Source organism: Pecten maximus, chromosome 18, assembly GCF_902652985.1.
Source record: "Pecten maximus chromosome 18, xPecMax1.1, whole genome shotgun sequence".
Lineage (NCBI taxonomy): Eukaryota > Metazoa > Mollusca > Bivalvia > Pectinida > Pectinidae > Pecten > Pecten maximus.
In genome coordinates this window covers 14,762,891-14,790,564 of record NC_047032.1, presented here as the reverse complement: position 1 = coordinate 14,790,564, position 27,674 = coordinate 14,762,891, and the positions used below count along the sequence as shown (strand labels likewise).

General features: G+C 35.1%; 2 protein-coding genes across 30 annotated transcripts in view; one reads left to right on the top strand and one right to left on the bottom strand.

The window, feature by feature from the left end:
* Positions 1-515: 515 nt before the first annotated feature.
* LOC117316248 (basic proline-rich protein-like) lies at positions 516-10,310 on the bottom strand. The gene is made up of 2 exons (XM_033870787.1): positions 10,168-10,310; positions 516-1,026 (listed from the first exon to the last, which is right to left on the bottom strand). The coding sequence occupies exons 1-2, from the start codon at positions 10,308-10,310 to the stop codon at positions 516-518; spliced, it is 654 nt and encodes a 217-aa protein (XP_033726678.1).
* LOC117316684 (cytosolic carboxypeptidase 3-like) overlaps positions 2,462-27,674 on the top strand; it is a 186,846-nt gene continuing 161,633 nt past the window's right edge. For all 29 annotated transcript variants that reach the window (XM_033871403.1, XM_033871393.1, XM_033871419.1 and 26 more), the window contains exons 1-2: positions 2,462-2,560; positions 24,650-24,836. The gene's annotated coding sequence lies outside the window, so the exon portion shown is untranslated. The remainder of the gene's footprint in view (positions 2,561-24,649; positions 24,837-27,674) is intronic.

Sequence of the window (27,674 nt, the reverse complement as noted above, 5' to 3'; positions counted from 1 at the left end):
GTTACACACAACTTAGAGCCGCAGTTCACTAGAGTGGGTATAGTATATTAGATCATTAGAATTCGTACATATTCAGTTGACTTTTAAATTAGGAAACTGCTCAATTATCAGAATACATTGTGTTGGGAATTATTCCGTATCAATTTACATTTAATGTGAAAATGTTCTGGATTAAATTTCTTTGATGTTAATAAGACTTATTAAGATACTAAACTCAATAGTTTGTAGATTTTTGGGTGACTGGCTTAAGGGGTAGAACAGGTATTAGTATAGATTTAAATAAATCTCTTTGATGTACTGCATTACTTTTTCAAAATTAAATTTAAAAAGTACTCTTGAATGTTCTTTTGTCTGAAAATTAAAAATCGTGTTCTGAATTTTGGAAAATGTTTCATTAAAGTTTAAGAAATCTTTTTGTTAGAATTCTTACAGCATTATTTGATCTTTTCCAAAAAATGTTTTTATTCCTTTTGTCAGAAAGTGGTTTTACACTGATTCTTCTATCCATCACAGATTTAGTGGTTAAATTTGGCCGAGTTTGTCATGCTTGGATTGGTAGTCATAAATGGTTGTTGATGCAAACACTTGTGTAATGATGCTAAGCTGGTGGGGTTGGTGGGAGGTGCCCCTGGATAGAAGGGGGTGTTAGTGGGAGGTGCCCCTGGATAGAAGGGGGTGTTAGTGGGAGGTGCCCCTGGATAGTAGGGGTTGTTGGTGGGAGGTGCCCCTGGATAGAAGGGGGTGTTAGTGGGAGGTGCCCCTGGATAGAAGGGGGTGTTAGTGGGAGGTGCCCCTGGATAGAAGGGGGTGTTAGTGGGAGGTGCCCCTGGATAGAAGGGGGTGTTAGTGGGAGGTGCCCCTGGATAGAAGGGGGTGTTAGTGGGAGGTGCCCCCTGGAATAGTAAGGGTTGTTTGGTGGGAGGTGCCCCTGGATAGTAGAGGGTGTTGGTGGGAGGTGCCCCTGGATAGTAGGGGTTGTTGGTGGGAACTGCCCCTGGATAGTAGGGGGTGTTGGTGGAGGTGCCCCTGGATAGTAGGGGTTGTTAGTGGGAGGTGCCCCTGGATAGTAGGGGTTGTTGGTGGAGGTGCCCCTGGATAGTAGGGGTTGTTGGTGGGAGGTGCCCCTGGATAGTAGGGGTTGTTGGTGGGAGGTGCCCCTGGATAGTAGGGGTTGTTGGTGGGAGGTGCCCTGCTCTGTACTCAATCTGGCCCTTTTAAGTAAACTGTACAAAGATTTCTACAGTACAAATGTACTAACAAGATACCAGTAAAGACTGTTTACCAGGGATAAATATTCCATTACGATTTTCTAAACATGTCGAACAGTAACAAAGAGGGTTCAGTTAACTGTACAAGTACAAATTCATATTATCAGTCTTTTCAATGAACATGATATATTGGGCGGGAAATGAATCAGGATTAAATGGACATCCAACCAACATACAAGCCAGTGTATATATATACCTGTAGGAATTTAGCTTTGTACACAATAAATTTACCGGGTATTATAATGCCCAACTGTTATCATTGCAGTAATTTTGCCACCTGATAAAGCGTACATGAGTGCTATCAGACAGATTTAATTAGTAAAAGCTTAGTTGAATTTGATCATAATTTGTGGTTTTGTGCCATATATATATATATAGTGCATTTCTACAGGGATTTTTTTTTTTTTTTCGGATCGGTTGAGGCCATAATATTTTTAATCATTTTTGGAAGAAATTGAAAAATAAGGAAGGATAACAATTTTCAGCAGTTTCAGGAATTTTCCAATGTGAAATGATTTTAATTGTAAATGGGACCCATTATCAGCCCCAAAAATTAAACCCTCAGAAAAAGTTAAAAGTGTTATTTTTTTGTCAGTTTACGGTCAGTTATAGTCTAGTCTGATGGTCAGTTAATTCCCGACAGAATATATACCATGAGTTGTGTAAACTTACATGACTTATCTGTCAGATTTTTCATTGTCTGTCAGATTTTTAGTGTATTGGATTTCAAACTGGTATTATAACCGATTCTGTAATATCTTATCTGATCTCTATTCTAATGACTGTATTTGTCTCTAACTCTTTTGAATATTGTGTGTTTTTAAACTTCAGACTCAGTGCAGCATTGTATATATATATATATATCCTACAGTCCGAGGCAAAAATTTTGAGAGAACGGCATTCATGTTTATATGAGCGTCGGACAGTGTCAATAAGATCCATGAAGATTTAAACTGATATTTGTATGTACATGTATACCAAAGCATACGGTCATTTGTGCATTTTGTAAACTTGTGACTGGTATTACTAAGATGTGTATAAGTTATATCTTGCTTATGATAGCTAAACGATAGCTTTAAAAATACCACAAGACATATACACACACACATGTACATATACTATAAAGTTAAGTATTCTTCAGAGTATAGATCTAGATTTAAATACCTGAATACCTTGGACTGAGTATCAGAAGGGGCAGTGATTCGTGCCTCATAGTCCGACGGGGGACTCAAACATGGAAATATACGAGGAATAATTTTATTGTGCAGTACAGATATTACTCCATATGACAGGTAATCTTTTCTGTTTTTTAACAAGTTGAAATTTAAGTTTTGATGTAGAAAGGTGTCTTTATAAAGAGTTTGGTGCTTTTAGTCAAAAGACGAGACGTGTTGAATATTAGCTTACAGCCATCTGTACTGGGTTTAACATGGAAATGCATTCTTTATAAATATCTTTTGAGTAATTGCAATGATTTTTATTCCATTATTGTTGATTTATCATTAAAGTTTGCCTCATGAAAGTTTATTACTGGTGTCAAATATAATAATAATGAAATTTTAACTATGTACTAGTGTCAAATATGATAATAATGACATTTTAACTAGGTACTGGTGTCAAATATAATAATAATGAAATTTTAACTATGTACTGGTGTCAAATATAATAATAATGAAATTTTAACTATGTACTGGTGTCAAATATAATAATAATGAAATTTTAACCATACAGAATTTACATTCATGATTTTCAAAGTCAAGCTACATGTATCTAAGATGGTAGTGGTAATAGAGTGGGTTTTTATCTGAGGATCGGAGGTTTGGATCATAGAATTTGCATATTACACTTTATTAACAAGAACTTCATACCTCCGCCAAAGGACACATGCACCCACGACAGCGTGGACCGGCATGTTTCTCAGCTTCAAAAATACTGACCATTCTTCTTTATGGAGAGAACTTTGATAGTCTTAAGCCTGATGTTCAATCCAATTGTTTTCCAATAAGATATGTTGAAATCAAGTCCGTGCCTAGCAGTACACTCTCTAGGACTACGAACCTACAGATGTATATTGTTACTACTCTGATTAAGGTTTGGTTGGCTCCGTATTACTCTTGCCTCCTGGATACCATCCAGTATGTCGCCATGTAGGGGGATTGATGAGTAGGCAAGACTTCGTAATATAGCAGTCTGAGAAAGCTCCTAGATGTGACGAAAGCACTCGAGACATATGTTGTCCAGTATACATTGCTGTTCAATATTTACCATCCAGTACATAAATAATTATGTAGCTAAAGGTGATTGAAGAATAGGCAATTTTACCTATAAATACATGCATAAAATATATTGCTGCTTAGTAAAATTACCAGCAAATGCAATTTCACTGTCATTTCATGTAATAAGCCCACATATATCTGCTGTTTTTCATTTAAATCACTGACAATTATAATTTCATTGTCCTGTTAGATAAGCCCATTCATACGGCGTACATTGTAACTGTTATTTTTCAGTAATTGTTTGATGTTGTTGCGCTTATTTGATTGTGAATAACCAGGGTCATTTTGAGGTGGGGGGTCTCCAAGTAGTAGTTGGTGACTACCTCACTGATCAACATACGAGAGGCCAATCACATACCATCCAGTGCAAAGGTAAAGTGTCTCGCCATGAACACCACCACAATAGCATAGACCATCATGTTTCTCAGCTTCAAAAATACTGACCATTGTAGTTTCTTTGTCCCATAATAAGCCCATTCATATCTATTACTGTTCATTGATTTCACAAGTGAATGGTTATTGGTTTAATATAAAAATGCTGAATCTAACATTTACTGTAATAAACCTCTCCCGAATACTCTGATTCAAAGGTGATACGTCAAATTATTGGCCCAATGGGCCTCTTGCAGGATATATGCAGTTTTCATTGCTAACAATAGCTTTTCATGGAAACTTTTGATCTGTGTGATAATTTAATATCTGAATCATTACAAAATCATGCTCTGACATATTGACAAAATTTTGGTTTAAAAAAACCTGAAGCCTGAATTTTACTCTAAAAAGATTATGCAGTCAGCAATTTTTTTTCATTTGAAAATGTTGATTTCTACAGCTTGTTTTGACATCTAACGGAGACATTTATATGCACATGTCTTAAGACCTGCACTTTAGCTGTGATTTAAGTTCAGATACACAGCCAGAGGCAGGGGTGAAAAAAAGGTTTGATGTATCTTACTGTATGTTGTAGGAGAGGACTAATTGTGGGGCCCCCTGGTGTATCTTACTGTATGTTGTAGGAGAGGACTAATTGTGGGGCCCCCTGGTGTATCTTACTGTATGTTGTAGGAGAGGACTAATTGTGGGCCCCCTGGTGTATCTTACTGTATGTTGTAGGAGAGGACTAATTGTGGGGCCCCCCTGGTGTATCTTACTGTATGTTGTAGGAGAGGACTAATTGTGGGCCCCCCTGGTGTATCTTACTGTATGTTGTAGGAGAGGACTAATTGTGGGTCCCCCCTGGTGTATCTTACTGTATGTTGTAGGAGAGGACTAATTGTGGGGCCCCCCTGGTGTATCTTACTGTATGTTGTAGGAGAGGACTAATTGTGGGGCCCCCCTGGTGTATCTTACTGTATGTTGTAGGAGAGGACTAATTGTGGGGCCCCCCTGGTGTATCTTACTGTATGTTGTAGAGAGGACTAATTGTGGTGTAGAATGCAACTAAAAGTGGGCCACAAGAAGAATCAGGGAATTCCCTTCATGACTCTAAATAGGTGGCTTTAGTTTAGTTTGTTTTTGTTTGATGTCCTATTAACAGCCAGGGTCATTTAAGGACGTGTCAGATTTTGGAGGTGGAGGAAAGCCGGAGTACCCGGAGAAAAACCACCGGCCTACGGTCAGTACCTGCCAACTGCCCCGGGTAGGTTTTGAACTTGCAACCCAGAGGTGGAGGGCTAGTTATAAAGTGTTGGGACACAAACCACTCGGCCACCGTGGGTATTGAAAAGATCAAAATAAGCCCCTATTGCATCACTTACAATGTTTTTCTTTTCTTTCCTGTGTTTTGCTTTCTGTCTTTTCTTTCCTGTGTTTTGCTTTCTGTCTTCGTCTTTGTCTTTCTGAGCTTTAAATTGTTGTCTTCTATAGATGTAGGACACGATATCTTGTTGTCCTCATATGACCCTGGCTGTTTCCAAGTGAGTAAACATCAAATATTGGTATAATAAACGTCTATATTCAAAAGTTGAAACATGCTCTTTTATAAATGGACACTTCTGTACCTAGTTGTGTTATTACAACTTTAATATATAGTATTATAGTATTTCCTGGGATAAATTTTCTTTATGTAGTTATTTTCGCTCCATTTTTAATGACCACAAATATAGTGAATTAATTCCCCTGCAAATATTTTATCTGCATTTTCAAATCTTCAATCAAAGCTAACCATACCTATAAATTTTTGATAGATATTTTTTGTGCTATATTTATTGATCACAAATATGGTGGAATTACCAATTACCAATTGATTGCATTATCCTTGAAATCATCAATGAAAGCTAACCATGCTTACAAATTATATCTTTGTGGTAATATATATCTTTGTCTGGACAAAGCTCTTGTAAGATTATAATATAAACAAACGGTAATGCGGAAGCTTTATTTAATCCAGCCAGTACAGTTATTGGGCCGTCTCACTGTACTTCTGAGTCGTGTTAATGTTTGAGACAGAGGGATTTACCTTTTTCTGTACAAAATGTCCCCATAATCTACTGCAAACAATGGTGGCCGGATTATCAAGCCTTGATCCACTTTATACTGCACGGTCAAAATATTCCTTATAACAGAGACGGTCTATAACTGGGAAATTTCTGTCATCAGATCAAATTGAATCTTGGATTATATTCTAGCTGCACCAGGTTATGAGGACAAAATGGAAGTTATGTGAGTTTTGTGCAACATCAGATGGATTATATTTTTGTAGCCAGCTTAACTTTTAACTTAAGGTAAATTGGATTTGGTAATTCTTGTTGTTACTTAAAAACTAATACCGTAAATTTGTTAATGGTGTTTATGTGGCTTGGGTTTATATATTGATGATAATTTTGTTCCTCACAGTATGAGGTTTTTGTGTAAGTATTCGTATAAACAGTGATTTCATTGGCTAATTATGTAACTATAGATACTTGTTATATCAACACTCCATCACCCCTGAAGCAAAGAATTCATTATGTCAAGAAAAATTTCTCAATTTTGCAAATTTTTGGCTACTTGGCTATCCTCAGGCAGAAAACCATGCAACAAGTTTTTTGTTTCTCCACATTTGAAATGATGGGAACAGATGTAGCCCAAAACATCTGTTCTCTGTGTTTTTTATACTGTATGTTTATACATTAAATGTATCATAAAACTGATAACAGGGTATAGTTAATGGTATAAAATGTAAAAAATAAAACATCTGTATGAAGCTGATTTTTTAGGCCAAAATGAATGTTTAATGGAACTTAAAGCCAACAGACTAATCGCTATAATACTCGCATGGCCATGGCCTGAAACAGCCAACAGACTAATCGCTATATAATACTCGCATGGCCATGGCCTGACACAGCCAACAGACTAATCGCTATATAATACTCGTATGGCCATGGCCTGAAACAGCCAACAGACTAATCGCTATATAATACTCGCATGGCCATGGCCTGAAACAGCCAACAGACTAATCGCTATAATACTCGCATGGCCATGGCCTGAAACAGCCAACAGACTAATCGCTATATAATACTCGTATGGCCATGGCCTGAAACAGCCAACAGACTAATCGCTATATACTTGCATGGCCATGGCCTGAAACAGCCAACAGACTTATCACTATAATACTCGCATGGCCATGGCCTGAAACAGCCAACAGACTAATCGCTATAATACTCGCATGGCCATATGGCCTGAAACAGCCAACAGACTAATCGCTATATAATACTCGCATGGCCATGGCCTGAAACGCCAACAGACTAATCGCTATATAATACTCGCAGGGCCATGGCCTGAAACAGCCAACAGACTAATCGCGATAATACTTGCATGGCCATGGCCTGAAACAGCCAACAGACTAATCGCTATAATACTCGCATGGCCATGGCCTGAAACAACAAACAGACTAATCGCTATAATACTCGCATGGCCATGGCCTGAAACAGCCAACAGACTAATCGCTATATAATACTCGCATGGCCATGGCCTGAATTATTTATATACTGCTCAGTTTTCAGTTAAATTATACATTCATCGGTAATCATTATTGCACTGTAGTAAACCCTGTTGACCATACACGCAGCTATAGCCATATAATTTTACAAGTAACATATGGAGCTCAATCCTATAATTAAAAGTTGTGTAATTGCGCTTTTTAAATTGATAGTTAAAAGATTGGATACAAGAATGCTATAAAGAAGTGTTTGTAGATATTAATTTATACATTATTGACTTAAGACATGAAAAGGAGAATATGGGATCTCTGGTTTTTTTCCCAGTCTCAAGTTGAGTAGATTATATTCTTTAATGCGGCACAGATACCCTATTATCAACTGATAGGAATAAACTGTATGTAATTGAAGTCTTTGTACAAAAATGTTCCTGAATAGAATGAAATGATTAAAGGTAATCGTTGATACAGTTGATAATGACAGAAGTGATATATAATCATGGGAAGATGAGGTGTTCCTTGTTATTACTGTTTGAAATACAAAACATAAATTCTGTTTAACAATGAAAATTTTTTATTTGATGTTGGGCCTCCCCATCAAGGGAGACAACTACAGTGAACCCTGACTTAGTGACCACCTGGATTAAGCGACTCCGTCTCATGTGTGACCATATTTTCCCCCCAGTGTTATTTGACTTAGTGACCACCTGAATTAAGCGACTCCTTCTCATGTGTGACCATATTTTCCCCTCCTAGTGTTATTTGACTTAGTGACCACCTATTAAGAGACCATCTGTTGTATGTGACCTTTTTTATTGCCTTACACATGGAAGGTCACTTATGACAGGAGGGGCCATGGTGGCCGAGTGGTTAAGGTGTCCCGACACTTTATCACTACCCCTCCACCTCTGGGTTGCGAGTTCGAAACCTATGCAGGGCAGTTGCCAGGTACTGACCGTAGGCCGGTGGTTTTTCTCCCGGGTACTCAGGCTTTCTTCCACCTCCAAAATCTGGCACGTCCTTAAATGACCCTGGCTGTTAATAGGATGCTAAACAAAAACAAACAAACATATGACAGGCTTTACTGTTTATTCAATACCTAAATTGACTTTTTTTATGCCCCCTCTATTTTAAAGTCACGGGGCATTTAATTATGGTCATTTAAGTTTATCACAGTTTTCACAAAAATGACATGTCTGACCAAAATGGGAGAGCCTTGCCTATTACTCCAGTAGGAATTCAAAACAAAATCATGAAAGTGTAGAATTTCTTGTCCTAAACAATAACGCCTGTCTTAATAAATCCAATAATACTAGAAAGCTCCAAACTTCTCTTTGGGTTACCATTAAAACTAATCAGTTTGTGAATAAATTTACTGAAATTAGGTCTTGTCTTTGAATAAACAGAGTTATGGCCCCTGATTGATTTATTATGTAAGGGATAATGGATTAAAAGAAATTTCTGGCCTTGTTCAATATGGAAACAAGCCAGGAATACATTATGATAGATTTCAATGAAAGGTTGTTATGGAGCTTTGATAAATTGTAGATTATTATTGTTTTATGTTTTATTAATATTTTAAGTATTCAGGTTAAAAAAAGTTAAAACAAAAAATCAAAATTAAAAAAAAATTGTTCAAAACATTCCTGCACCCTTTATGCAAGTGCATATGAACTCTACTTGTATATGTGCAAATTTATGGTATCTAGTCTTGTGATCGAGTCTATCGACTTATTTTTTTGTCATTATACGTAACTGAACACTAAATCGTGTCTCTGTGCTCATCAAAATGAAGTGTTAATGGATGAGATGAGTGTTTGGGACATGCTCTAATCATCTACTTCTGAAAGGATATTGAATAGGAAGAATCGCTGTCAATACTTCAAATGTTACATGGATACTTAAACCATCTGTGAATTACAATTGTAAACACCTGATGGTCCACATAATCCAGGCCAAAACTTTTAATTGTTAAAAAATAGGTTTTGAATTTGTGACAATTTATTTCAATGAAATATTCGAAATTTGAATAACTCTTATGAATGTACTGCAGTATAATTGCATCTTATTATCATTAATTGCTCATTAAAAGAAGTTCTCATAGATAGTCATAGATGTATGCTCTATTTAAATGTTCAATGTCAAGTATATAAGAATCTTATTTTCATACCAATTACCTTGTCGATATAGGGTATTATGTAAGTAATTATATATATTTTTTGCCAGTGGAATAAAATTCACTTTGATAATTTCTCAGTTTTGAGTAAGATTTAATATAATAAAAAAAAACTCAGAACACCTTCACAGTATTTGTTTGAGAAATAACTTGAGCAAGGTACAAAGATATTTTAAAATACACAGGTATTTATACATTCAGAAAGTCGCTAGTATTCTCTCTGCCTAGATATGTATACACAAGATTCTAGATTTGTTGTTGCCGAGCTTAATTAAAGTGTTTTGTGTCGGTTTCTCTCCTTTGAGCCGTTCTTTAGGGTTATAAATTGCATTTTATGTCTGTGCTGAGACTCCGTCCAAGTTTGAGGAGGAGGACATTCGGAGATTAATATGTTAAGCAAAACTGAATTTATTTACATGTATATGTATATATCACTTGCAATAATGAATGCCTCATTAGCAGGAAATATAGAAAGAAAAATCAACATCATCTTGAAAAAATATCCGTATCTTGATCTTGATCACCACATACAGATTTTCTTGTCTCTCATCGTCCTCTTCTTCTTCATCCTCTTGTGTCCAGTCTTTCCTCTTCGTCCTAGTACTTCTGTACTTCACTCTGTCCTGCTTCTCAATCCTCCTCCTCTTCCCTTCGTCCTCTCTGTCATCGCCCATCGTCCTCATGGATTTGGTAATAGTCTCCGGCCATCATACAGTTGTAATCTATTTTTTTAAAATTTTGTGTTGGCTTGTGTATTGGTTAATTCACACACAACATCTCGGGTCCCAGGGTAAGATATGGTATGTATGTGTGTATGTATTTGATATCTTCTCAACAAATATCCGTGTTCAAAAAGAAATATCCTGATAAAGGAATGACCTCTGTGGGAATCACAATATTATTGCCTGATACAGGTTGTTTTCAATAGAAGTTACGATTCCTGATTTAAATAAACCTTTTAACCAATTGTGTGATATTGTACAGAATTTAAATTCCTGCTGTCAACAGTCGCAAAGTTAAAAATCCATTCACGCCTGTTTTGTAGCCGGTCGACTTCAGATCACGAGTTTTGATAAATATGTCAAAAGACATTTACACTTTGTAGTACCAAAGTCACTGTTGTCTTATCTGATTTCCATACACATTATAAATATTGAACACTCAGAGAAAATTTATGTTGATTTTGTTTGCTAAACAATGTTTTGGTGAAATTTTCAAATACATGTAAGATTGGGGATTTGGGCTCGAGGTGATTTCTCAATACTTTTATCTCAAAATGTTTCATTGAATATTATTTTCTTGTAATTTTTAATTGGGGAATGGGTTTATTTGAGGAAAAATGTCATAACTTGGGACTATTTGAGGATAGATACAGTACTAAACTTTAACACTAGGGGAGGGGGACTATTTGAGGATAAATACAGTACTAAACTTTAACACTAGAGGATCGAGGGGGACTATTTGAGGATAGATACGGTACTAAACTTTAACACTAGGGGAGGGGGACTATTTGGGGATATATACAGTCCTAACTTTAACACTAGGGGAGGGGGACTATTTGAGGATAAATACAGTACTAAACTTTAACACTAGGGGAGGGGAACTATTTGAGGATAGATACAGTACTAAACTTTGACACTAGGGGAGGGGGACTATTTGAGGATAAATACGGTACTAAACTTTGACACTAGGGGAGGGGGACTATTTGAGGATAGATACGGTACTAAACTTTAACACTAGGGGAGGGGGACTATTTGAGGATAGATACAGTACTAAACTTTGACACTAGGGGAGGGGGACTATTTGAGGATAGATACGGTACTAAACTTTAACACTAGGGGAGGGGGACTATTTGAGGATATACAGTACTAAACTTTAACACTAGAGGAGGGGGACTATTTGAGGATATACAGTACTAAACTTTAACACTAGGGGAGGGGGACTATTTGAGGATATACAGTACTAAACTTTAACACTAGGGGAGGGGGACTATTTGAGGATAGATACGGTACTAAACTTTAACACTAGGGGAGGGGGACTATTTGAGGATAGATACGGTACTAAACTTTAACACTAGGGGAGGGGGACTATTTGAGGATAGATACGGTACTAAACTTTAACACTAGAGGAGGGGGACTATTTGAGGATAGATACGGTACTAAGCTTTAACACTAGAGGAGGGGGACTATTTGAGGATAGATACAGTACTAAACTTTAACACTAGGGGAGGGGGACTATTTGAGGATAGATACGGTACTAAACTTTAACACTAGGGGAGGGGGACTATTTGAGGTTAGATACGGTACTAAACTTTAACACTAGAGGAGGGGGACTATTTGAGGATAGATACAGTACTAAACTTTGACACTAGGGGAGGGGGACTATTTGAGGATATACAGTACTTAACTTTAACACTAGGGGAGGGGGACTATTTGAGGATAGATACGGTACTAAACTTTAACACTAGAGGAGGGGGACTATTTGAGGATATACAGTACTTAACTTTAACACTAGGGGAGGGGGACTATTTGAGGATAGATACGGTACTAAACTTTAACACTAGGGGTCGGGGACTATTTGAGGATAGATACAGTACTAAACTTTTCTACCTATCTTCAAGTGAAGGGCTCAATGATAAATTTTAACACAAATTCTCGTCTGTATATAAATAAAACAATTTCCTGGTGTAGGTCTATACCATTTGTGTCTTTCATTTATCAAAGAATCTTCTCCGCGATCATGTTATTAGACTTTGCTAATGTTATAAGTACGAAAAGTCCCTCACTGCGAGCAAATTTATAACTTTCATCTTTCACCTCTCTATCACAAAGTCATTGTGATATCAATCCTTCAGGTATATTGAATTTTTGTGTAGCTAAGTCTGCGACTCAATAACTGCTTTGAAATTGACACTGAGAGCATCACGTTTTTGAAATGTTCACCTAGAGTATCATGTATTTATTTGTTAATGACAAAAGCTTTTCAGACAGAATGTTAGGAGATGATTTATTTGTTGTCTTAAGTGGAATATTGTGGACAAGACAGGACTTGGCCCCAGTTTGGTGAACGTTCATAATAAAGGAACTCCTGGAGATTTTTTCCACTGGAAATCATTAAATAATAATTAAAAAATTAAAAATAAGTATTCTGGGTTTTTATACGCCCGTCAAGGAAGCTACATTTTCCTGTGGTAGTTTTTCCAGTGATGGGTGTATATATATATATATATATGCTCCTGCTTGTGGAGCCCATTTTTAAGAGACCTGCACTCTTAACTTGAAGTTTTTGAGATTTCCTTCATTTTTCAAATCCTGCAATTAAAAGCTTTTGAAATTCCCCTCATTTTGCTCTACAAATGAAAATTTAAGGCTTCCTATGTTAATTGTGATATCTGAAGATTTACTGTCGTGTAACTGATGATTATTTAAATGCAATCAAATCTTTTATTGTTTACATATTTAATTGGTGCACTTAAATATTAAGGGGAAATCAAATTAAAACAGCTGTTTATCGGAATGACAAATTAGCAATTGACCAACATTTCTTGCCATAGATAATAATGTAGAGAAACTATAATTAATGCAATCAATTAATTTAGCAGAATGTTTCAGCCTGAAAATTTAAGCATTAAAATATAATGATTATTGCTAATATTTGTACATGCTATGTTCATTTGGACACATGGACTAATTCCCCTAAAAAAAATGTCAAGATTCATGTGTCCTGACATTTCAACACTAGCCCTTCACCTCTTGGTCGAGAGTTCGAAATCTACTTGGGACAGATTACAGGTACTGACCGTAGGCTGTTGTTTTTTCTCCAGGTACTCCGACTTTCATCTACCTCCAACACCAGGCATGTCCTTAAATGACCGTGGCTGTTAATAGGACGTTAAACAAAATAAACCAAACCAAACCAAACCCTAAAAAAAGTTGAGATTCATGATAAATTTTTTTTAAAAAAATTGTGAAATATTTTTATTTTTATCATATCGATTTTACTTTGAATAAAAGACAGTTTGGGGTTCCTTGGGCCTAAATCTGCCAATGCCAACATGCAGTACAAAATAATTTTCCTATAGTCACGGTCAGACATTGTTTGACCTGAGATGGCAGTCGATCAGTACATTGGTATTTCAGACTGAAGTGTTTTGTTTGTGTCTGGTTGACAACTTTTACAATTTTTTCAAAAGAATAATTTTTGAATTACAAAGAAACATTTTAACTCGATTTTTCGGATCAGTTGGTGACTTGTCACTATATGTAAATGCTATATAAGACGTTGTGGCCTTGCCTTTTGTTGTAATTCGATCGTATCCATACCCCACCCCTTGTAGTAATTATTCAATTGACTCAAGATTTCGTAACTTGATCATATGATCGTAATATTTAAAAAGTTGGTGCTTGTAGCTTATGTCAATTGAAAAAAGACAATTTATTTAAATTAGGTATTTACAGAGTATGTGATTTCCATGCTCAGGTGGTCTGAAATATTGAAAATATCTTTACATGTTATTTGAAAAAAAACTTCAATAGATTATCATATTTCTGTTTTACATATGCCTCTGTTTGCTGTTTTCAAAGAAATGACTTTAACTTTTTGAGTGAAACACTTGATGACAGTACAGGTACCATTCACAGAAAGTTAATTATATACTTAAAGTACTTATATACCACTCCTTCGCAATTTTGTGGCATGATATTGAAGGGTTTCTAGTTTGATATATTTCATGAATATGACGGAATATATTGGTACGAATATTGTTATATTGTATCACACTTGTAAAATATATATACAGATCCATGACAATTGATATTCGTACAATTACTTTGATTTTAACCAAAGTAACTCTCTGATGTCTGTATAAGATATTCAAGGAGGATCAAACCATATTAAATTCTCTTGGATGCATGGTCAGATTTCCAAGTGGTAACATATTTTCCTTTCACCTACGTGACCGGGGTTTGATTTCCTGATCGGACAGGAAAAGTTTATGTGGTCACCATGCAGTGCTGAACCATGTGGGTTTTATTTGGATATACTCCTGACAAATACCAGACTCTTGTGCACTTCCATCCGAGCCAACACTTTTCATCTTCAAACACATATAGTAATAGAAATAGTATGCATACAAACAAACACAGCTATCAGAAGCATATTTTTGATATATTTGGATGTAGTGTGCTTGACGAAACAGCTGTATTCATTTTCATTGTATAGCTGATACGTAAAAAACAGCTGTATTCATTTTCATTGTATAGCTGATATGTAAAACAGCTGTATTCATTTTCATTGTATAGCTGATACGTAAAAAACAGCTGTATTCATTTTCATCGTATATCTGATATGTAAAACAGCTCTCTGGGAAAATGTCTGATAAGTAAAACAGCTCTCTGGGAAAACTGTAATTGTGATAAGTAAAACAGCTCTCTGGAAAACTGTAATTGTGAAAAGTAAAACAGCTCTCTGGAAAAACTGTAATTGTGATAAGTAAAACAGCTCTCTGGGAAAACTGTAATTGTGATTAGTAAAACAGCGCTAGCTCTCTGGAAAACTGTAATTGTGATAAGTAAAACAGCTCTCTGGAAAACTGTAATTGTGATAAGTAAAACAGCTCTCTGGAAAACTGTAATTGTGATAAGTAAAACAGCTCTCTGGGAAAACTGTAATTGTGATAAGTAAAACAGCTCTCTGGAAAACTGTGATTGTGATAAGTAAAACCGCCCTCTGGGAAAACTGTAATTGTGATAATTAAGTAAAACAGCTCTCTGGAAAACTGTAATTGTGATAAGTAAAACAGCTCTCTGGGAAACTGTTTGATTTGTAAAACAGCTCTCTTTAAAATGGCTGATTTGTAAAACATTTTTGGGAAATTGTAAGTCTGCTTTGTAAAACTGCCTTAGGAAGTTGTGGGTCTGATTTTTGTAAAACAGCTCTCTGGGAAATTGATTTGTAAATAAAAAAAAAAGTCTGATATAGTTTTGTAAAACATCTGTCTACATAACATGGATGAGCTTTGATGACACTAACGACTTGAGTGATAAATTAATCTCAAGGTAATGTGTATTGAAACAGACCGATTCAGATCGTTAACATATAACAATTGGCTGGTAACTTATCGTCACGCTGGTAAGGATCGTAATCAGTAAACACAACATAGGGTTTGTGAAGAATGTAATCTCTATTGTTTCAACACAGTGGCCTGTAACTATCATCATACACATTCTAGTTCGTTAGCTTATTTCTAAAATTAGAATCTTAAATATTACTTATATTTATAAGATATTTAAATATTTATGGAAAAAGAAAAAAAAAAAAAAATCTCGTCAATTAGAAAACATTTGAACTCAAGGAAGTTATCTGTAATATACTTCAGATTTTTTTTTTGATTTGGTAAATTGTTTTTGATACCTTGACATGGTAAGGTAGCTAGGCTTTGAGGTTTAGTTAAGGTATGCTGTGCCATAGGTTTTGTATTGGCAGGTGTGATTATCAAATAGAGTTCTATAATAATCTAGCTACACAATAAAATATATTACGAATCTTATCAAGATATTAAGGAAATCTTTTTTTACGACAACTCTGTATATATACAGCTGTGTATGTTTTATTTGTAGCATTGTAGTTTGAAATTTGTAAAAAAGACCGGGCGCCACACTATGGGCACCTATGCTACTATCCGAAAGCAACGAAATCGAACCAATTAATTGTGAATTGGCTGTTAAAAAATACAGTAATGAAATCACGAATGACTGGGAAAATCTCATTCAGTTAATATGTTAATAACTTTAATAGCTTTATTTATTTTACAACAATAACGAAACGTTATAGATCTTACCGCGCGAATAAACCAGAGAACCCTGAGAAACGCTAGCAGATGGACCCATACCTTTTCACATCTGATCAGGAAAACAAACCTGACTGCCTACGTAAAAAGCAAGTGTATTAATTAAGTTACTAGGAATTTTTTGTCCGTCATATTAAAAGTATCAAATTTAAGGGGAAGTTGTGTTTGTTTGTTGGGATTATTGCCCTATGAAGTAACAGCAAAGGTCATTTTGAGGCTGAGTCTCACTCCTTGTAGTAGCTGGTGACTAACTCACTGAATTTTAGGATATACAGGAGGCGATATACCGTGTTATTGATTCAGAGCAATTGGAGTAAAGTATACAAGGACACAAGGCACTATAGCAAATAAAGGTCCCTGAACTCGGCACAAACACCCCATAGGACTCGAACACTCAACTCGTAAATTTAGCTGAGGTTACAAATTCCAATGCTTAACTAGCCAAGATATCACCGCAGAATGTGGAATACTTAAATGGTTAAAATATACTATGAAGTGAAACTCTTTATTGCTGTGTACCTGATTTGGTTGGAGGTTTGTTTGGTTTTTGGTGAAGATCCGAAGTGTGTGTTTGACACTCCCGACATGTGGCAGTTTGTGTTTTGGGAAACTGAGAGATGGGCCAGCCTGTTGGTTGTGCCCTTTGGTAAAATCACTTTACCCATGACTCTTGATGTCATATGACTGGTCTTCTGTATGTTGCTATGTGAGGTGGCCACCAGCTACTACAAAGAGACCTAGCCTCTAAATTACCCTGGCTGTTCATGGGGCAATAAGCCCAGCAAACAAACAAGTATAATAAGGATAGCAGGCAATGGGCCTCCTGTATATTATCCACTGAGGTAGCCACCAACTACTACAAGGAGATATAGCCTCCAAATTACTGTCTGCTCACCGGGCAGTAAACATAGCAAACCCAAAAGGTTTGTCCATGAAAAAGATCTAAGTATTCTTTTCTGAGACTTTTGAACATAAACACACTTTTAATGAGTTTTGTCTTTCTTCCACTTCTTCCAAGCATTGCTCATTCCGGAAATCCATAGAAGGAAACAAATCTTTTGACCTCAACTCAATGCAAACTGAATACTTTTAGTTTGTTGACCTGTACTTGAATCTATTGATAGCTAGCCTCCCTAAGCATAGGTAAAAGTTTTACAGGTAAGAACTGTCGATAAATATGTTGACTTAATGAAGTCACAAGTACACACCTTAATTACATTTATATGGACTCGGTAAACTGATTCTTGTTTGGAGTTTTAGAAATTTTGTTGATTTTCGGTAGCTGTAAATATGGAATGTTTGTGTTATGTTAGATCTGTTTACATTAAATATACAGATGGATTATACGTAGTGTAATCAAGAATTAACATTTTTCTCTGTTTATACTTGTTATGTGTTAATGTTGACGGCTTCATTATGGGATCGACATCACAACAGTTACAACTTTGTTATAAGGTGACAGATTCTTTTAGGGGAAATTTTTAGATGTCAAGAAGATATATCTGTTGCCCTATTGCAAAGCCTGCAGGAAGGGAATACAAATTTTACCTGCTGCCCACATTGTCTAATCCTAAGGGGCAACTAAATTCGCTATCTATCTTTTCTCGTCTTTCTTAACAACTTTCCTCTACCTAATGTCTCCCTTGACACTATTAACCTCACCTTTGGTCTTTAGTTGAGAGTTTCCCCAGTATGAAGAAGGCTTTGGGTTCTGGCCCTTTGCTGAGACAAACTAGAGCCTATAAAATTGGTAGTTGCTACTCCTGCTGAGCACATATCCTACTGGATGTCTTTGGCAGTATGCTGCGGTGTGCTAGCACTTTTATTATAAAAAAAATTGAAATACTCACAGAGGAAAGGGATATAGGTTTCCTTCCTGTGTGTCCGTTGTCTGTCTGTCCATCCGTCTGTCAGTCTGTCTATACAGTTCAAGGTATGTTGGTGAAATTTGGTATGTAACTTCAGTATGAGTAGCTACAGATCAAGTTTGAGTTTGAGGGTTTTTGGGTCAAGGTCAAGGTCACTGTTACTATATTTAGCGGGGCCAGTAGGGGACCTGTATTGCTTTAGCAAAACCCAGCATGCTTGTTATCAGAGAGCGGGGATGTGATATGTCTCACAAACACAAAATCTTGAGTTTGATGCATTATAATAGTGTTTAAGAAATAATTAACGATGATTCGTGTATTGTTGCAGGATATACAACGAGGACGAGGATATTTTGCAATTAAATTAATAACGAAGGCCGCAGGCCTGAGTTATTAATTAAAATTGCAAAATATCCGAGTCCGAGTTGTATATCCTGCAACAATACACGATTCAAAGTTGATTATTTCTATTCTACCATGTACTGTTTAGTTCTGAGATCGACCTCTTTCTAATAGAAAAACAGCAAGGAAACCCCGAGAAAACCTTGAAATTTATTTCTTGAGTATTGCATTATTTGCTGATGAAATATACATGCAGTACAGTACTACGATCATATGGCATTGATTTTGAAAATCAAAAGTAATGATCTATTGGCCTTGTTAACATGAATTTAAGTAGTTTAGATTGTCCTTGGTGAGAAAGTGACAGCATAATTACAATTTTTGAGTGTTATCAAATAAGCATCCAAGGTTTTCAAAAATGCATATATTTGACTAGGTCTGAAAGCAACTGTCAATCATAGTAATTTCATCCTGCATTGGTCTTTCACGAATAAACAGGTACAAAAATTCAATTATTTATTTAGAATCTCACCTGAAATAACTTTAATTACATGAAAAAAATGATATACCTAATTTCATTCTTGAGTTGATCAAGCATTACATTCTCACAATAATGAATTTTAATCCAAAATATGTGCAGACAATACGTCAAGTGTCTTCTGAATTTAAGCGGAACCAGTTATTAACGTGTATTTTGTTAAATAATAAGTACAGGTGTATAATTGGATCAATTTATTATTTAATTTGGATTAGTCATGCTTAATATATTTTTATAAAAAGTACTGCAGTGTTCAAAATTGTGTGTTTAAGATAATTATAATGCAAAATTACATATGTTTTCTATGATATGTGAATCATCATGCACTTGAAAATGTTGATTGTCATACACCTGAAGTCAGTTGGTAATATTTACCAGAGAATATTTATAGTGATGTTCATTTCACCCACTTGGTAGTGAAATGTCTATTTCGTGCTATAGGGATGTTTATTGCATGAATTAGTCACTTAGATTTATTCTAATAAGCTCAGCGAATTGAAGTGGAATATATAATTATTTTCATATCATGCGACAATTTAATATTTGAATAACTGACAAAAAATTTGTTTATAAAAGGGATGAAATTATTTTCAAATCTAATTTTAGTATTTTTGGTACTTAACTTTGAAACGGAATCAATGCAATGTATGGAAATGTTTTTAATAATTATTCTTAAAATCTAGTTCAATTATATTTAATTATATTCTAAAAATTATTGAAGACATCCTGTACTGTTTGGAAATAACTGAAAATAAACATGAGAATGAGAGTTTTGAGTTTAATCATCCATGAATTCCACAACTACTTTTGATGGTTAAAAAATAATAAACTCTGTTCTTTAAATGTCATAATTTTCATGACAAAATCTAATAAAAATTATGTATAAATGAAAGGCAATGGTCCTATATTAATCATTTTAAGGTGAAATGTCAAGATTAATTGTCCGGAAGATGGAGGTTTAAATCCTAAGGTCAAAAGATGTACAGTCAAAACTGTGTTACCTCATACACTGATAATTCAAAGACCCTTATTAATTCAAAATAAAATTTGAGTTTGGAAAGGAAAAAATTGGGGGAAGAATTGGTATGAGAGGGTCAAGGGAACTATAAGAAGGTTGGTTTATGTGTCTTAAAAGTAAAGGGGATATTTTACTGCAAATTGTTTTTCAGTGAAATATTTCAGTACATTCTTTGTTATATATTTGGTATTTTGTAGACTAAATTATAGTCCCTCTTTACACACCAAATCTAAATGGAAGGCAACATTGATATAAGGCTGATCTAGGATATCTTTTGCACATAAGTCGCTTATAAAAGATGGTCATTTTAAATAAACTTTTAATAACACATGGTTGTCAAGTTTTAAATTTTTTTTATCAAATCACAATTAAAGATTTTAGCTTGTTGACTATTTTCATGAGATTAGTACTGCCCCCCAACATGGTGACTTTCCGGAGTTGTGGCATTCATAATAAATTGAATTATTTAGGGGAGGTTGTGATTGGGCGAGATCAATAAGGGTGCCTGTATTTGACATGTGCCGAGATTACCGATTAGGCATACATGTAAGTACTTTACCTTGGATTAATTGCAGAAATAAGTGCATGACAAACAGCGACCATGTGATAGTGACAATCTGTTATGTAGAGTGACAGCTCCCTTTTCTTCGTGGTCAAACAGCACACCTGTCGTCGGGTCTTATGGAATGTGTATTTACTTTGTGCATTTCGTTTTATTCTTGTACCCAGGTATTGCATGCCCTTGAGTGTCAAATACTAGTTAAGATAAATCGTAGCATTTTTCTCACAGTTGTGTAGTTATGGATTTCATTTGAAGAATGTCTGTATTTAGTAGTTTTTAATTGAGATAATTTTCAGATAATCTCATGATTTTGATTCTCTGGTTCAAATTTTACGAATCTGTATGAGATGACGACCATGATCTGATTTAACTGGACACATTTTGACTGCTTGTTAAAATCTCTTCCCCCTAAATTATTGATTTTTAACTCTCTTTTCCTCATAATGAACTCATATGACCCAAGCATTTATATAGATCCATTGGTTTGGCAGATGAGTCATTTGGTGTCTATATGGAGGAAAGAATTAAGTTCAGATAGCAATAGAAACAGGTGAGCACTGTACGGGTCTAATGGGCCTCTTGTTTATTTCAATTAACCATTGCCCATTTGTAAGTAAATACTAGACACTGAGCATGGTTAATGTAGTTTGATAAAAGGCTTAAATGTGAAAAAGTCAGAAGTAAAAAGATTTTGAAAAAAGGTGTAGTGCATGATGTTAATCTGACTTTGCTTTTGACCTGGTTTCTGTTGCCATGGACACGGCATGCACATCCAGGTAACACCGTATACAATACCTACTAGGAGATATGCGTCTATGTACAGGTGAATTGTTTCCACTTAACGAACTCTATTAGCTGGTGTATCACTATGTAAATACGACAGTATATTGATCATAATGTATACCAGGGTACTGACAAGGCTTTCTCAACTTAATGTCAGGGTTTAAGATAAGATGATTAGAAAGACAGGTTTTAAGTTGACTAGACTTAGAATGGGTATAGCTTCTGTATCATTTGACATCCCGATTTGTTAGCTTACAACAAAATTTTCATGAACGTTCAAAGTTGACTAGACTTAGAATGGATATAGATTCTGTATCATTTGACATCCCGATTTGTTAGCTTACAACAAAATTTTCATGAATGTTCAAAGTTGACTAGACTTAGAATGGATATAGATTCTGTATCATTTGACATCCCGATTTGTTAGCTTACAACACAAATATTTTGAAACATATATCTATTAAAGAATAGATTTTATATAAATTGTGTTGAATAACATTGATCTTAGAAAAAATATGCTGTTTCATTTGAAATGTTTTTTCTGATATTAATTTTAGAATAAAACAGATAATATTTTGTTTTGCTTTATGAAGCTGAAATATGTGATTTTTGATTTTGTGATATTCAGATTATATAATGATACACAAATATAAACACGGATACAATAAGTCTTGATAGTTTGATACTTCATAAATAAAAAAAAACATAGACTAAGAATATTTGATTTTATCAATATGCAAATTAACTCTACGCATAAATTAAAATCAACTTAATGGACTATTTCATTATTTAAATTCAAGTCCCCTTAATGGACATATTTCAGGAAATAAGCCTGTGTCTGGTAATAAGTCAACAATAATTTCTGAACAAGGGAATTAGCTGTTACCTTGGTAATAAGCCTGATTTATCTTAGCTCACTTGCTTCTATAAATTATTACAGGAAATAAGGCCATGCCTGGTAATAAGCCCCCATGCCTTTTGTTTTGTTTACAAAAAGATGCCACTAAATGCTATTGAATTGTCCTGCAATATGCCCCGGACTCTCAACTTTGAGTCAAAGTTATATTGGTTTGACCACCAGAATAAATTGATCAAATTGATTTTGTTGAATAAGTGAAGTGAATTCACTTTTCAGACTTTATGGACAACTATATACAAAGTTTAGATGCTGTGAGTACGACTTAGGATTGGCCAGACTAGTCCTTTTATGATCAAGGTAGAGAAATGTGTCAGAAGATGAAAATCTTGTCAGCTAATAACTCTGAGGTTATAGGAGAAACTTGTCTATTCATAAAACAGTGATTAGAACTGAGAACAGTGGGCTTAGCCATCCTATACAATCTAATACTCTACTTGACATATATAAAACTGTACTATTGTGGATATGTGTCCTTGGACAAGACTCTTTATCCTAATTGATCTGGATGGTATGTGATGGCCTATCATATGTTGTTGAGTGAGGTAGTCACCAACTACTACAAGGCGACCCACTTTTAAAGAAACCCGGCTGTTCACAGGGCGATATATCAACCCAACATACAAACAAACAAACAATTAACAGTATGGGACGGCAGAGTCAATCTCTCAGATTGATTGTGTGTTGGTTAAAAATCTGTGCTGTCGTGGTTGTAACCTTGGTATTAAAACACTTTGGCCTACTTGCTCTGTATGGTATGCGACAGGTCTCCCGTATGTTGTTGAGTGAGGTAGTCACCAACTACTACACAGGAGTTTCTGCCTAAAAGGAATCCGGCTGTTCACGGGACAATAAACCCAGCAAACAAACAAACAAACAGTATGGGACTGAGAATGGAGTCAACTAGCCTGTCAGATATGTTAAAAACCGACGTCAGCAATGACATTTGAGCAGTTTTTACTGTCATAGTTGTAGATATCATTGGTCATTTAGATATTACTGGATGTCATTCAAGTCAGTGGTCGGTAAAGACAGCTAGCTTCATTGAATGTTGAAAATTATCATTACTCGGCTTGATCAAAATTGGATTTGTCATCAAAAAAATAGTTCACCAATTTGTTTGTGTACCAAATTATGTATGTGATTGACAGATTCTACATATTTATTGTACCTGAATATAAGTGATTAACATCAATTTGATTCTTTCAAAATTGGACATTTCTGTAATTCTACCTGTTGCTTTAGCCAGAAATTGAAACTTTCGTATACTACGTGAAATAAATTGATATCAAATTTCAATTTTGAACTGAATGTTTCAACTTACACACTATAATGATTCCATGAATAAGATTAAATTTGATTTTTTCTATACACTGCAATCAATTTTTAATTCATTGTATCAAATCTTACATTTAATCAATTGAGATCAAATTTTGGTTCTTCGTGTTACTGTAAACAAATGTATCGTATTACCTCCGGCTGGTGCCAGCAGATTTGTGTGGACATGTCCCCTGTCAGATAACGCTGACCATAATGTGATTCAATTTCGTATGATAAGAAAAATAAGGAGAATTTGAAAGATGAAAATGTTGACACGCTGAGATTAATTTTTGATAGTCACTGTTAAGTGGCTCTATGACATAGGTACCAACTTCAGGGAGCCGAGGAAGATTAAATTATCTTCAATAATTTCAAAGATCAAAAGTACTCATAGTATTCATATCGTAGATATGTCCAATCGAAAATTTCGAAATATTTAAACATTTCAGAGACCAATAAATAGTGCTGTCCTTCAAGCTGTCCTTCAGAGACCAATATTCATATTCAAAGTTTTAAAATTGAATATTATGGTAGAAATTTATTAACCTATTGCTTGAATTTATTTGAATTTTTTTTATAATCTAGGAACATTTACAAAAATATTAATAGTTTGTGGAGATTTTCTAATCAGGCTAAAAGTGTATGATTCACACAAAAAAGTTATCAAAATTTGAGGACATTTACGACATATTTTATGACTTATGACACAAGTAGTATGATATTGGTATCTTTCTGGCTTTATAGATTGTGCTATTTAGTGGCTAAATATCCGTGCTATCACAGGGCTATATTTATATCGTTGTTTCCTTCCCTTCGCAGGTGAGAACATACCTGAGCTGGATTGTGAAGTGTGGAGATTAGTGAGGAACTAGGGCCTGCCTGTGTGTGTACAACAGAAAGCATGTCGAGTGTGCTCTGTTTTACCGGTGTTGTGTAAATATGTATTCCATGGATTTAAATCTACTACTGTCTTAAATCGTGAGGATTATTTTATTCAGATTGAAATGTAAGTATATATTTTGATATTTTTTCGTTGGTTTTGATATATACTATGACTAGTGTTACAAATTGCACTATGGGAACTGGATATTGATCTATTTTGTGGAGACAAGGCAGGCTTGATATAATATGCCTATGTTCCATGATAATGTCTGATTAAAACCAGTCTGTATTGATTTTAGGTGTGAGAAATAGTTCAACAATGATTTGAATTTCAATACATATTTAAAGTATAACTTATATTAATTCCTTTATTAGAATTTAAATTTCATTAAAATTAAATCATTAAAGTTAAATTTTATTTATTTTTACCTTCTAATAGAATTAAAACTTGTTTATGATTTTAAATTTTAATTGAAATTACCACTGTAAAATAAAATAAATTCCAAGACATTTTTAAATGTTAAATCTTTTGATTAAATATTACCTACTGCATTGATGTTATAGAGGTTGAATTTTATCTTTCATACATCTTTAAACTAAATTTGAAAAAAAAATATACTCTTTTAAAATTTGCAGTAATCATTCATTTCATACATCAGAATGTTCAGCTTAAAGTCTGATTTCTGACTTATCCTGAATAATTAATGTAATATTAAGCCTTAAACACTTTGATAGAAAACATTGTAAAAAATGTTAATCAAGGTCTTTTAACTATGATCATTTCACCTCTGCCATTCGAACTTAGCTCCTGTACTAGCTAAGTTATCTCTGGTGAAGATTCGAGGTGCATGGTTTGATGCTCCCTACCAGTGTCTGTGTTTCTCAGGAATCCGAAAAAACTGGCCGGTCTGTGCTGTCGTAGTTGTGTCCTTGGGCAAGATACTTGAAATAGTCTTTACCCTAAATGCTCTGGATGGCATGGGACGGGCCTCAGGTGTGTTGTTCATTGAGGTAGTCACCAACTACTACAAGGAGACCTCAGAATGACCCAGGCTGCTCACAGGTTGATAAACACAGACAAACTAGCTCTTTGAGTAAAATTTGAAATTTGCCAGCTAAGAAACATTGACAAGACCTAGACGATTTGACAGCAATATTTGAACGAGCACCTTTGTCTTCTGCATAGGAATCTGACAATAGTTATACTGTCATTGGAACTGGTGTGTTCATAAATCTGTAAAAATGATTGATTTATATAAATCATGTATACATATTTTGGTTGTTTAGGGGTTTAAGGGAATATGGCAAAGGAACAAACAAACGGATTATCATGAAAAATATTGCATAAAAGGGAGTTAGCTCCCCCATATATGTAATGAATTTCAGCAAATTCCTTTGTTGTTTTACTGACCGGATTGTCATGAAAATTGGCTGATCTTTGCATCTCATCCAACGTCGGACACTATCAGGCTTTAAGTTATCATTACTTAATGTACTATTAGTCTACAAATCTGAGTAATTGAGTTTTAACGTATTTTATCAAGACAGATTTTCCAATTGAAAGAAACATTTTTAGGTCATCTGACCTATAGTCATCATGCTTCGTCCGTCGTTGTGCATAAACTTTTCATTCAAACAACTTCTTCTCAATAACCAGAAGTCCATGGGTACTGATATTGGGCCTGTAGCATGTTTGGATAAAGTCCTACCAAGTTTGTTCAAATGGATGACCTTGACCTACTTTCAAGGTCACAGGGGTCAAATAGGCTAAAAATCTTCAAACGACTTCTTCTTAATAACCAAGAGACCCAGGGACTTGATATTAGGCCTGTAGCATGCTGGGATGAAGGGCTACTAAGTTTGTTCAAGTGAATATCCATGACCTCCTTTTAAGATTACAGGACACAAGTCTTCAGACAACTCTCAGCCAGAAACTCCATGCCAATCAGAGATTTAGGCCCATAGGGCCTCTTTCTATTTGATATTCAATGAAGTACACAATCACAAATAGTTTAGTCAGATGACCATTAAGGCCCATGGGCCTCTTGTTTTGATATGCTACATGTATATTTGTGAATGTACAGATTCTTCATAGGTATTTATATGTAAGATATTGTTTTATAAATAAATACTAATTCATGAATAATCGGAAGGAAAAATTGCAAAACCTGCCGCTATTTTCATTTTCTTGAACTATTGCTTGGTAGTGTGTCACACGTGAGCTACATTTTGTATCTAATGTAGGTCATCATAAGTTTCTTATTAAATTGTTTTTGCCCTCTATATTCTGATAAAGACACATGTTGTGAGCCCTTATAGGGACTTTTAACATTGTAAATATTACCATATCTTAAAGATGGAATGATACTATCTAGAAATGGAAAATTAACCATTGGGAAATTGAAAAAATTAATCATCATGATTATTATACAGCTCAGTTGTAAGCTGTCTCTGCTGGTTACATTATGATTAAAGATTGGGTAGGTAGCGGATATGATGAAGAATCATGTTGTTTTAAGACAAAACTTATAGCAAACACATTTCTTTTTATATATCTGTAACCCTGGTAAATACTAGCCGCAATATACCACTCGGCTAGAGAATAGTAAGCCAGAGGTTCCAGGTTCGATTCCTAGCGGAGGCAGTGATTTGAATTAAATTAATCTTGTGCTCTGTTACATTGGCACCTATGTAAGGACTTAGGAATAATACTCATGCGAAAGCATCGCTTTTGCCCCTGGAAACTCAAGGACGAGTTCTTTCCTGGAGGGGGAGTATGTAACCCTGGTAAATACTAACGGCAATATACCGCTCGGCTAGAGAGATCTTCTCTTTAGCTCGATCGGTTGAGCATAAGACTAGTCACAATATACCGCTCGGCTAGAGAGATCTTCTCTTTAGCTCGATCGGTTGAGCGTAAGACTAGTCATAATATACCGCTCGGCTAGAGAGATCTTCTCTT

What these genes read in the sequence shown, in the direction of transcription:
- LOC117316248 (XM_033870787.1), bottom strand. Translation starts at nt 10,310, where the DNA reads ATGGGCGATGACAGAGAGGACGAAGGGAAGAGGAGGAGGATTGAGAAG. An exon ending in GATGAGAGACAAGAAAATCT is followed by an intron (nt 1,027 to 10,167) that starts GTATGTGGTGAT and finishes CCTACTATCCAG; the next exon opens with GGGCACCTCCACCAACACCC.